This window comes from Ceratotherium simum, chromosome 27, assembly GCF_057802395.1.
Source record: "Ceratotherium simum simum isolate JZ-2026a chromosome 27, ASM5780239v1, whole genome shotgun sequence".
Lineage (NCBI taxonomy): Eukaryota > Metazoa > Chordata > Mammalia > Perissodactyla > Rhinocerotidae > Ceratotherium > Ceratotherium simum.
The window spans coordinates 4,021,275-4,034,194 of NC_141926.1; the positions used below are offsets into that span (position 1 = coordinate 4,021,275).

General features: G+C 53.2%; 1 protein-coding gene across 3 annotated transcripts in view; it reads right to left on the minus strand.

Annotated features, from left to right (window-relative positions):
- Nucleotides 1-2,683: 2,683 nt before the first annotated feature.
- PDE9A (phosphodiesterase 9A) overlaps nucleotides 2,684-12,920 on the minus strand; it is a 91,558-nt gene continuing 81,321 nt past the window's right edge. The window contains exons 14-19 of one of the 3 annotated variants that reach the window (XM_087418044.1): nucleotides 9,961-10,074; nucleotides 7,656-7,760; nucleotides 6,534-6,662; nucleotides 4,917-5,012; nucleotides 3,949-4,024; nucleotides 2,684-3,092 (exon numbers count right to left, since the gene is read on the minus strand). In XM_087418044.1, the coding sequence (XP_087274170.1) occupies nucleotides 3,079-3,092; nucleotides 3,949-4,024; nucleotides 4,917-5,012; nucleotides 6,534-6,662; nucleotides 7,656-7,760; nucleotides 9,961-10,074 (534 nt within the window). In that variant the 3' untranslated portion in view covers nucleotides 2,684-3,078. The remainder of the gene's footprint in view (nucleotides 3,093-3,948; nucleotides 4,025-4,916; nucleotides 5,013-6,533; nucleotides 6,663-7,655; nucleotides 7,761-9,960; nucleotides 10,075-12,920) is intronic. The other 2 variants (XM_014786871.2, XM_004429633.3) reach the window with 2 other exon arrangements.

Genomic DNA, 12,920 nt, shown 5'->3' on the forward strand with positions numbered 1-12,920 from the left:
AATTGATTTTCCGATGGGATTTGGTTAAAGGTGCCAGCAAGCGGTGACCGTCACGTTGGCTTCAGGCAGTACAAACAGAGGAAGCCACGAAGGAGCCTGTGGTCTGAGACACGGCCGAGTGGGGGCGTTTGGCCACGGGGACTCCCTCCAGGGTGGAAGGGACAGACGTTTCTCCTTTCTTCTCTCCTTACCTGCAAGGTCAAAGCCGAGATCACGAGGGGCTGCACTGCCTTTCTGACAGGCAGGGGGAGAAATGGGTGGGCAGGCCGGGAGCCGCAGTCCCAAGGCGGCACCTCATCAGCGCCCGGCTCCGCGGACGACACTTAGGAGGGAGATTTGTGGGGTTCATCAGATCCAGGCTTTGACACATGCCTTGTTCCTTGAGTTGCTAGGAGAAGCTGCTGGGGAGAAAAACAACAGAAAACAGCGTTTTCTTGTCCCCTCGTATGGACGCAGGGTGATGGAGGCGTGGCTGGGGCAGGGGATGGTGTGGATGTCTTGCAGTGGTGTGCTGTGTGAGGGACCGTGGCCCCCGCTGGCTCCCTCTCGTTTCGGAAAGCACAGGGCATTGCTACGTGTCTCCCAACATCGGCTTGGCTCTGGACATTTCATCCTTCGTGTTGATTTGACACTGGTGGTCGGGCAGTGGCCGCATCTTACCCCATCACCGTCTGCTGCCCACGCGGTCACTGACTTAGCCAAGGTGTGCAGGTGCCTCCCTGGGTGGGGGAGCTCCAGGCCCTGGGCGGGCCGGCTGACCACGAGGTCAGGGCCTCAGTCCCTGGGCTCTGGGGCTGGTCTGTGTGACAGGAGGCTGGTCGGTGGTAGAGGGGGTGTGCCCTGTGTGGGAGGTGACTCAGGCTGGGCCTTGTCATCCCACAGTGTGTAAACAGTAGGTGCTCGGAAGCATGTTGCAGGAAGCCCGATGCTCTTTACCAGTTTCTAAGGGAGCCCATTAGTGGAAACCAGCCTGGCTGTACAAGGACTGGGCTGTCATGGATGCTGCCAGCATGGGCTCTCCTCATGGGCTCCTCTTACTTATTGACTCTGTTGTCCCAGGACTTGGTATAACCTGAACCCAGTAATGCAGAGGAAGTGTGCTGGAGTGTAGGAGTGTGCATGTGTGTGTGTGTGTGATTATGTGTACATGTGTATACACACATGCATGTGAGATTGTGTTTATATGTGCGTGTATGGACATGTGTGATTGTGTGTTCACGTGTATGTCTGTGTTGACATGTATATGTGTATGTGTGTGGACACCTGTGTATATGTGTGATTGTGTATATGTGTGGACATGTGTATGTATGTGTGATTGTGTATATGTGCACATGTATGTGCACACACAGGTGTGAGATTGTGTATACATGTGGATGTATGTGTCTTCATGTGTGGGCACATGTGTGTATGTGTGATTGTGTGTACATGTGTATGTAAGTGTGTTTGTGTGTGTGTACACGTGTAAAATTCAGTGAGCACTGTATGCAGTTTGATAAGGGGGCAGTGTGCTGAGGTGGGCACTCGGCGTGACTGAGCAGACAGGAGGTATTGTTTGAAGAACTCTCTCAGTGAGGGCGAGACGAGGTGAGAGACCTTCTGTACGGGAGGACCTGCAGGCTGAGGTGCAATCGATATCCGAACACCTGCTAAGTTTGGGCTGTGTTTAGCCAAAGCTGCCATATATATTGGCTTTCACAGATTCAAATGAAAAACAAAAACAAAAACAAGAAGAGATGTGGAACCCCAGACCCCATCCATATTGAGCTAGATTCAGTAAGAGATGGAAAATTTCACAGCTCAAAAATGAATTATTCTGGGCCGGCCCTGTGGCTTGGTGGTTAAGTGCGCGCGCTGCAATGCTGGTGGCCGGGTGCGCATTGAGGCACCACTTCTCCGTCCATCCTGAGGCCGAGTCCCACATACAGCAACTAGAAGGATGTGCAGCTATGACATACAACTATCTACTGGGGCTTTGGGGGGAAAAAAATAAAAATAAATAAAATCTTTAAAAAAAAAAAAAAAAAAAAATGAATTATTCAAAGATGGGAAGTAATATTCTGGAATTCACTGAGAGGGAATAAATGCTCCCAGGAAACTGAACAACACTCATGAAATGTCCACATGCTCAGATTATGAGACGGCCTCTAAAGGGTAGTTCTTTAGAGTGGCAACTCTTCGGGGGTCCGTCCCTGAAGAGGGCAGATGCGGAGCCCGCAGCCCTGGGAAGCACTGAGGGGTCTAATTGCGTGCAGGGGGTCCGAGGGAGAGCTCAGGTGGGTGCCACCTCTTCAAGCTTGACCGCAAACAGGCGGGGGTCGGGCCTCCCTTTGTGGGCACAGTGCCACTCAGAATGTCCCCAGTGCCTGTCCCTAAAACAAAGGCAGGAAGAAAAGGACAGCTTCCTCCCCTGAGAAGGACACTCTCACATGTGCTGAGTAAATGCGGCTCCTTTCTTCATCTGCTGATTTAAATGTTAAATTCCTACCTCCCTGTAAAGGGGCACCAGCCTGGTGGTACGTTTGTATCCCTCATGGACTTCTCCGGCACATGCTGCCTGCAGTCTGACCCAGCTGCCTCGGCCCCACCCGTCTCCGCGCACAGGCACCAACATCACCAATGTCCCCCTCGCTGCTCACAAACACAGGACACGCCTGTCCTTGTGCTCCGGGCACTGGTCTGACGTTTAATGCTGAATTTACATGGACATACACATCACAGCACACCGGGCAACTGCTCTAAGACGCACGTGTGAAAAAGCACGGCGTCCTTCGTCTCTGTGTGGGAAGTGGGGGAGTGTTTCCGTGGTTTATCAGAAGCAGCCCCGGGATACACAACTTACCAAAGAAAAAGTACAGTACCCGTTTCTGTATAAGAATATATTATTTAAAAGACAGTTTAAAAATAAAAATTCTGTACAGCATCATGAATCCCTTATTTTTGTATCAGTGAACAAAACGGTTCTTAGAAAACATGGTCTTATGGTGTCAGGCCCTCAGAATCCGCTGGTCCCTGCACGGGGGAGCCCCATACAGCTCAGCTGGCCCGGTCCAGAACAGCAGCAGAATGCTCCTGCTTTCTTCAGGCTCGGTCTGCTTGGAAAAGGAAAATGACAGCTGGTTTGTTTTTGCTGGGATTGAAAATGTGCAGGCAATATTACAAACATCACAGGATCACACACAATGTTTAAAAAATGAGGCCACGGGATTATTGCTGATCGCGTTTAGGAAACAATTTTGATCCCTCTTCTGAGCCATTCAAAAACATGATCTGACTTAAAAATGAGGAGCCAGCGCTTACTGAGCACATCTTATGCACCAGCACTCTGCTCTTCTGATTGCTGAAACAACAGGAGTAATGGTATTATTACCTCTAGTTTAGATCAGGGCTCTGAGGCTCAGAGATGTTGAGACGCTGGTGCACATCGCTCAGCTTATAATTAGCAAAGCTCTGACTCAGAGCAAGGTTTGTTGGATGCTGGAGCCTGTCACTGCTCCTTTTACAAAACCAAGCCCAGTTTCTCGTGCCCTGCACCTAGAGGGCTTTATAAACCGAGGATCTCTCAAATGATCCTTCAGACGTGTGTGTGGTATAACCTTCGTATGTGGGGGCTGAATGGGCTGGTTTCCTTCTACAAGAAGAGGCTATATCCACAACTGCATGGGAAAATGCTTACAGCCATAGAAGCAAATAATTTATTTTTGAAAAGCTTTTAAAAAGTGCTTTTCTTTATAAGTGGTACGTATGCTAATTATCAATCTTTTTCTATTAACTAAAGCATGTTCCCCTTCTTTCAGAGCCTAATTCTAATTATTATATACAAGGAATGAAAGTTTCACTTATGTAAAACTCTTCAGCCATGCAGATTTCCTTCATTCCACAGATTTCGGCACGGTTCCCATTTACTCAGAATCACTGTCTGCATTGAGACGTCAATTCAGATCAGCATACCTTCACTCTTTTTCACGTCTCTGCTTTTCTCTCTTGACTTCTCGGTGCCCCCAGAGGTCAGGCTCTCAGTCTTCTCCTGTGACCAGGACAGAGCACAGAGAAGGCAAGAATCAGGCTCCAGGAGATAGGGCGTGAGGGACTGGCTGCTTCAGAGCGTCCTGTTGACTGGAAATGCTAAAATGTGCAATGGAGACTGACATCTACAGCCTTGGTGCGCCAGGCGTGAGCTCTTCAGACACAGCTCTGCGCACCGGCCACCTTCCCCGCTATCGGATGCCTCGCCCCACGTGGCCACTGTCTGGCACTTGGACAACGAGCTTGCGCTGGCTGCAGCCACCCTGGGGTCCTGACTCGGCCAGGCCAGCTCACAGGGCTTTGTGGAAAGCCTCCACACGAGCCCTGCGCCTGTGAACGTGACCCTTCCCTGAAAGCAGCCTCAATACCGACAGCAACCTAAAGCCAGACCCGGTTGCCCTGACCCCGCAGAGGGACCGAGCTGCCACGTGGGTGAGTTCTGTGGCCCGGAGCCCGGAATGGGTGGTGGCTTTTCCCGTGCCATGGGGAGTGTCTCTTTCCACTGCCCTTCCCACTGAACAAGGTCAGCCCTGGGCCGGAGGAGGAGGGGGACCCACAGGGGCCAGGGCGCTGCTCCGAGGGGATCCGGGATGCTGTGAGGCTGCTGAAACACTCGATCATGTGTGCACAACCATCGGCACGGTGCAACTCCCTCAAAGGAGCTCAGAGCGTTGGCATCCTTGGCCCCGTGCACTTTCCATTTCCCTGCGAGTACAGACCCCCTAACGCGACTGGGCCCTGCTTTCCGGTGGGATGGAGATGAGCTCCCGTCCAGCGGGGCCGCCTGCAGTGGTGCCCGCTCGGCCGGTTTATGGTCAGGACTGTGGAGCGGCACGTGCTGGGTCACCCGCTCGCCACGCGGGACACCGCGCTTCCTAAAGAGCACGTGTTACCTCTTTCATGGCGTCGTCTATTTGCTTCAGCTCCTCATAGCGGTCTCTGGATTCCCACAGGGGCTGCAGCATGAGCTCCTTGACAGCGGGGAAGAGCTGGGAGACAGACACAAGGGGATTCGTTCAAACAGTCCCTCATTCTTAAAGCGACAGAAAGCATTTCAGAAAAGCAGGTGTCAGGTCTTATGTGTCTCAGTGGGGCGCACAGGAACTCTGCCGCCGCCCCAGCGGCACTCCCGGAGCATCCTGGGGGGCGGCCTGCAGCGGGATCCGAGGTGACGGAGGTTCTGGAGCCGTTGGGTCTTGGCCCGCCCACCCACTGCCAGGGTCCCACTGTTTCCTGCTCTTATGCTTTCCACATGGACCTGGCGGAAGCCGCTCCCTCCCCTCTGCCTCCCGTGTCCCCCGACTGTCCCTGTTCCGGTTTCCCATCTCCTAAACGCCAACCTCACCCTTCGCTTCCGCTCACACCCACACCCTGGCCTGGCGAAGCGGCTCTGCCCTCCGGCCTGTGGCTCTCAGCCCACCGTGTCCACCTGGTGGACATTCATGCCTTTGAGACTCAGCTCAGGGGGCGCTGCCTCCCCTGTGAACCTTCCCCAGCCCCAGGGAGGCGTGACCCCTGCCACCTGGCCCCGCAGAACCCTGTGCCCACAGCTCTCCCCCTGTAATGCTTTCTAAGTTCCCTCAGTCACACCCCTGCTCCTGGGGCAGGCCAGGGCCGGGCCCATCATCGCATCACTGCACCCCTGGCGACCAGCACCGGCTGGCCCGCAGGGAAGGTTCCAAAGTTTGTGGATGCAATGCTACATACAGGAAGGTGAGTTCCCAGGGAAGTAACAGTGCTACGGGGTTTGAGGAAGGACGTGCCGAGGTAGTTCTAGAAGGTTGGCCGGATGACATGGGGCCGAGGCTGGGGAACCACAGGGGAAGGAAGGACGGGCTCAGAGGTGGAGGTTGAAAGACAGGTAAGGACTAGCTGTGGGCCGTCTTTGCAAGACAGGAGTGCCGGGGAAGATGGGGACATGGGAAATGAGGTGGGGCAGCTTGCCCTGTGTTGGGGGCAGTGGGGAGCCATGGAAGGTTCAGGAGAGAGGCAGACACAGTCTCCTTCCTGAAGACAGTGTGCTGGGTGGAAGTTAGGGCAGGTTAGGAGGGTCTTCTGAAGGTGACATGAGAGGAGCTGACCAAGGCTCCTGGCTGGTGCCCTGGGAGTGGGAGGGCATGGGGGCGTCTCTGAGACACTGTGGAGATGGTCTCCGGGAGCCAGCGGGCTGGCAAAGTGGCTGACAAAGGAGAAGCAGAGAGGCTCTGTGGCTCTGCTGCTGTGTCACTGCCCGGTGGGGGCAGGAGGCTGGGTGGGGCGGTGTGGGGAGGCCAGAGGAGGAGTCTGTTTTGAACATGCTGGTGTTAAGGTGGAGGGGGGACTTCAGGTGGGGCATCGGGCAGGCAGCCACAGCACACAGCGTGCATGTATGTGTATGAATGTGTGTGCACGAGTGTGTGTATGCACAGTGCACGTGTGAGTGTGTGCAAGCACATGTGTGCATGCACATGTGTGCATGCATGTGTATTTCCCACTGTCCGGTCACCCAGCGCCTGGTCACGGTCACTCACCTTGGTCACCATTTCGAACATCGGGATCAGGACAAACTTGATGAACCCAATTTGGGCGGTGGCTTTGGTCACTTTGTCCCGGTCCATGAAAGGGGCCACAGGGAGGCCTTCCGACTTTTCGCGGTCGCTCTGCGGGGAACGCAGGAGATGGAACGTTAGAGAAAGTAGTGCCCAGGGAATCTGGAGAGCACAGAGGATCGCTGTTCTTAGAGGAAGAGGAAGACGAGCCAGCGACCCACCACACCGCTCTGCATCACATATATTAGTAACCAGGAGAGACAACAATACCCGAGGTGCTAACTAGGGTGTTCGCTGGGTGCACAGGGTCGAGCTGTGAGGACCGAATAGGGCGACAGGTAGAGGCTAGTTAGCGCATCACAGGCCCCTTATAGACCCCTTCCACCCCACCAACTTCTCCCGAGGTTCATGAAGTTGTAGTAGTTAGTGGCTTATTGTCCTTTCCAGCATTTTCCATCTTAGGCTGGCTTGCCTTTCTGTGTTAGAGCTTCCCCACTGCTACAAGGTAGGCTGACCTGTGTGGTCCCTCCACCCCGGGGGCTCCCTCCTGCTCTGCAGCTCTTCCTTCTGGAAACTTCCAGGCAGTTTCCCTGACACATCTGCCCCAAGAGCAGCTCAATTAGGGTAACAGGTGGCAGTTTTACAACATTAGCTTTTCCGGGTTGTCACTGTCTTTCACATCTCCAATTACAACCTATTTTGTTTTTTTGTGTGTGTGTGTGTGAGGAAGATCAGCCCTGAGCTAACATCTATGCTAATCCTCCTCTTTTTGCTGAGGAAGACAGGCCCCGGGCTAACATTTGTGCCCATCTTCCTCCACTTTACATGGGATGCCGCCACAGCATGGCTTGACAAGTGGTGCCTCAGTGCACGCTGGGATCCGAACCCGGGCCGCCAGCAGCGGAGCGTGCGCACTTAATCGCTATGCCATGGGGCCGGCCCCAACCTATTTCGTTTTTGATGTGTGCCTGCTGTGAAGGCTTGCTGGAGGCTGGTGAGACTGCTTGATGGGCAAGGCCACCTTGGCACATCTATCAACCATGAGCCCTGATAAAGGGGCTGGGAAGAGGCACAGGAGGCCTGACGGCTGGGCAACACTCTTACCTGCATAAAATACTCTTCTAACAAACAGTCTACCCAGGGTTCTGCGACATCCGTCGGACGCACCTCGTTGGAGATATCACAGCATTTGATCAAAATCATCTTCAGCTGGAAGAAGAGATTCGAAATTAGGCCAAAGGACACAGAACATGTCCCACTGCTGCTGGGGTCTGGCCTGGCTGTCACAGGCGCGGGCAGACGAGGGCGGTGATGCTGGCAGAGGAGGAACGGAGCTTGGCTGCCTCCCTCCAAGGATGCGACCCTTTCATGCTGCAGTGGGCACCCTTGCAGTCTGCATTTAGACCTCCCACCCGGGGAGAACAGCGGGCATCACTGGACCCCCAAAGGATCAGAATCTTTTTTGGAGGAGGCCTGAATGGTAGAAAAGCCCTTTTAACACAATGACATTTTGTAATACAAGCTATACGTTGTAAAGTTCAAAAATATCCTCTTGATTATTGAGGATACACAAAAAAAGTAGAGAGACGGTATTGTTAGGAGGCAGAGGTTCAAAGGGTGACGAAAAGAAACCCTGAGGTGGAGAGTGCTGGGACTGAACGAAGTGACACGTTTAGCATACAGGGTGAAGGGGACCCTCACGTAAGAGCAGGGAGGGCACCCGACACCCCTCAACTCTGGGGAGGGAAGCAGGAGTAGGGACCGCAGTCCTGCCTGCCGACTTCCCGGGGAATCCATTGGGCAGAACTCCGATTCCATCTGCCCCCTCTGGCCTGGAGTCAGCAAATTAAACGAGCGTCCAAGGTGGTGTTGGCTTCGGCCTCTGCACCCAAGCCGGCATCTTCCCTGCATTAGCCAGGGCGCTCTGCCCAGCCCCGTGCGCTTTCTCCCCATATGCGTGCCCTGGCTTAAGCCGCCCTCCTATAGAAGCCTCTTCTTCCCCGCTGTCCACACCTGAGTGTTTGCCCTTCCAGGTCCCGCTCTGGGCCCTCCTTCCAGGCTTCCTGGCCACCCAGCCCCAGACGTGTCCCCACAGCACTGCACTCGCTCATGCACGTCTGCATTTGGGCCTCCTCTGGGGGCCTTGGTGAGGCCTTTTACTTTGACCCTGAATGTGCATTCCTGCCCGTCACTCTCTGCCTCTCCTGGCCCCCAACGCTCATCTGCTTGTGGAGGGATGGGACACTGGGTAGCTAGTGCCTTTTTGCCCCTTGTTTGCACAGCTGCAGTGAGGGAATAAAGGCCTGATGGTTCCTTTCTGCTTGGCCCATTGTCTGGCCTCCTGCCCCGTCTCCCTATCTCAGCTGGCCTTTCCTCACAGTTCAGGGGGAAAAAGAGGCACCCAACGGGGGTACTGTCTACACTTCCATCCCTGTCTTCATCCTTCTCACCCTTCCTGACATCTCAGAGGGCGAGGAGGCACCTCTCATGTTCCACTCGTCTTCCAGAAGCAAGGACCTCCTTCAACAGGGCTGCATCTGTAATTTCCATCTCGGTGAAGGGATGCTGTGGGAGGCCCTGGCGTGGGGGGGATCTGTCTTCCTGCTGCTTAGTTTTTAAGAACTCGAGCTTCTTCCCTGCATACTTTGTGTATTAGCTATAATTCAGTTTCAGGGAGTGGATGGTTCCTGGAGGGCTTGACCCACGGGGACTGGATGATCAGAAGGTCAGCCAGCTCTCAGCAGGATGTCCTTGTTAATCGACTTCCAATGATGGAAAGCAACGACGTGGATTTTAAACACTCAGTTTTGAAAGAGTGAGAAGGCCAGAAAGTAGACTTAATACTGAGGCAAGACTCAACATAATCCCCTTTCTCTCTGACGACTGGGAAGGAGAGTTCTCCTGCATCGTCCTTGTCACCAAGGGCAGACACAGGTGACTCAGGCTCACACTCCTCACTGGTGAGGCTCCCCCTGTCTCTGGTCGCCCTGCCCCGGTTATAGACGGGTGCCCCAAGCATGGGCCAGGTCGGGTGCTGTGTCGGAAGGTCTGGGGGTCCCACCGGCTCCCTGAGTTGCCCTCCTAGAGGCTGGTTTTCAGTGTCTTCCAGGCCGTGCCTTCGTGGGAGAGCCAACTTTGTTCTCAGGAAACCAGAGCAAGATGAATGGCCTTCGCCCACTTATCACCTTCAAACCAGAATGAGATGGAGGAATGGGAAACACTGTCTTTAAGCAGGAGACGGGCCCCTCTAGGGGGCTTTCCCTGGTAAGAGGTGTGACTTTGAAAACTAGCTTTATCGACACCTCACTCCAAGGCAAGGTTAAGAATTTTGGTTTCTTGGTGTCCAGGCTAAGCTGGAGGCTGGACACATGCACCAGGCCCCCCAAAGAGGTAAAACAAGCCTCCTTACAAGAGTCATGTGCTCCTCGTTGCTGTAGTCAAAATTCTCCATTTTTTCTTTGAAAGAATCTATAATTTCTGCATGCCTTGCCATGTCAGTGGCCAAGATCAACGTGATCATTCCCTGAAAAGCGAAAGAGCAAAGCGTTAGCGCCGGGCATAATCTCATAATCACTCAGCGAGCGCCTACCATGTCCTGAGCCCTCTGCACACATTATTTCATCCAGCCCTCCTGTCTAAGAATCACTGTCCTAATCTTTAAGATACAGAAACAAGCCCTGAAGAGGCTGAGGGACCTGCCCAGGCTGCGGCTGGTGAGTGGAAGGCTAGGGGTTAAGCCCAGGTTGGTGGGTGCTGGTGACCCCTCACATGAGGTGTCCTGCCAGGATGATGGCAGGCTTAGCGCTGCGAGTCCTTGAGAGGTCTGGTGGGGGGTTTCAGCCAAGGACAAAGGCTTCCCCTTGATTTAGTAATCTAGATACATGCTTTGTTCCTTCCAGATCTTGTTGTTGGAGGTCAATAACTGGTTTTCCAAAGGTATTTTTTTTCCTATTATCTAATCCGTATGTGATTACGTGTGCATATATTGCTTGGGAATGATCAGAGTCAGATTATATTGAATAGCATTCTTCTATTAACAGATTCGTAAATGAGGATGCAATAAGTTTTTTAATATAAATGTTTTATTACCTTGTTAACCAAATATTGGTTTAGGAGAAGTAACATAATTCAAAACCATGACCATCCATCAATCCACTCATCTATCCATCAATTTGTCCCTCTACTCATCCATCCACCTGTCCACTCATCTGTCCGTCCATCCATCCATCCATCTATCCATTCATCACCCACCCATCCATCCATCCATCCATCCATCCATCCATCCATCCGTCCATCTGTCCATCCGTCCGCCTGTCCATCCATCCATCCATCCATCCATCCATCCATCCATCCATCCATCCATCATCCATGCATCCATCCATCATCCGTCCATCCATCCGTCCATCATCCATCCATTCTTCTATCTGTCTATCCATCCAACCATCCATCAGTCCGTCCGTCCATCCATCCTTCCATCTATCCATCCATCCATCATCCATCCATCCATCCCACAAACACTTACAGAACACACTTCTATGCTGGGTATGGGGTTCTACCTTTCCAAGAAAATAAAGCCAAAAGCATCAATTAAATATAGATCACCTCAAACGTATTTTGGGGGAGAGGGAACGTCACTGGCATTTTGAATTGTGTAATTTCTCTGTAAAGAGTCAATTAGTGAAGGATCTATTCTCATGAGGAGTTATCCCTCAAAACATTCAATGACAAAATATTATTAAAAATTGGGGCAACTGATTTTACCCTCAGAAAAAGTCTCATTTTAACCCAGTCAAGTGTCTGAGGCAGGACAACCCTGTGTGTCCCCATGGTGGACGGTGTGAGGAAGATCCCTCCACAGGCAGCCACTCTTCCAGGCAGGCGCCCTCCTCCCCTGTGGGGTCTGCTGTGACGTCCTCCACTGGCCAGGCGCACACGAAGGGGAGGTCAGCTGTTGTGATTCCCCAGGTCGTACTCCTGGAGAGCTCCTCCCCGGGCAGCCCCGGGGCAGTGGCGCACGCAGTCTCTCCCTTCGTGATTCGTCTCTTTGCGGATGTCAGAGAAAGACTCGCTGTGGCTTATCACAACAGCACGTGGCACGTGCTTGCCGGGTGGTTCCACACACATGGGAGAGAGGCCAGAAAGCCTGTAGATAAAGGGGGGGCTCATGGTACCCAAAATGGTGATTCAATAATGACTGTAATTAAGCATTGCGTTTAGCTCTGAACTTCCTGGAAGCGTGGACAGGGAAACAATGGTTTACGTGGCTGCTGTTCTCTGATAAAGTGAAGCTTATCAGTTCCCCAGGAGGGGGATGAGCCTTTTCCCAGCACGGGACTCCAGAGTCTTTATCAGGTGCATCTTGAAGCAAGGCCGCTGAGACCTCGAATGGACGAGGTTTCCTCCGTGCAACAGCAGGATATGGCTCCTCAGACACTGACGATGGCTCCCACTATTAGCGTCCCGAGGCTGCCATACAGGGTTCCACACACTGGTGACGGAGAACACCAGGAAGGCACTCTCTCACAGTTCTGAAGACCAGAGTCTGAAGTCACGGCATCGGCAGGGCCGTGCTCCCTCCGAAGACTCGAGGGGACATCCATTCCTTGCTTTTCCAGCTTCTGGAGGCCCCAGGCATTCCTTGGCTGTGTCTCCATGACCCCAGTCTCTGCCTCCGTCATCACAGGGCCTCCTCCTCCACGTGTCTGTGTCTCCTCCTCTGTCTTTATAGGGACACTCGTCATTGGATTTAGGGCCCACCTGGGCAACTGAGGCCAAGCTTATCTAGAGATCCTAACCTAATTGCAGCTGCAAAGACTCTTTTTCTGAATAAGGTCACATTCACAGGTTCTGGAGGTCAGGAGGTGGACACACTTTTTTTTTTGGCAGAGGGGGGGTTACCAGTCAACGCACTGCATTCCTCCAAGAGATCACTCTGATCTTCCCTCCCTGAAGGAGAGGGTGGAGCACAGAGCTGTGTTCCTGGGACCTCCTGCCTGGAGGAGAAGTTATTTTTGGTGAGTTGTAAGTGTTTGCTTCAGGACAAGTGGCTGCTCTCACCCTCCTTCCGACATGCCCAGAGAAGCAGAAAGGTCTCTTATCTGAAGTGGGAAGAGGGCTGACTGAGTCACGGGTTGCAGAGACAGCAGTGGGAGGTTAGGGGGCAGCGGTCAGGATTCTGCTAGGTTGGACCTGTGTCTGTCCAGGACCTGCCGTGTACTCATTGTGCTGCCCTAACCTCTGGAAGCCTGGCTTTCCTGGGCTGCAAGATGAGAAAGGACTTATCTCAAAGGGTCAAGTTAAACAGTGGAGGTGGAGGGCTGGTCAGTAGAATCCCAGATACACAGGCCAAGGGCGGACACCTCTTCCTGG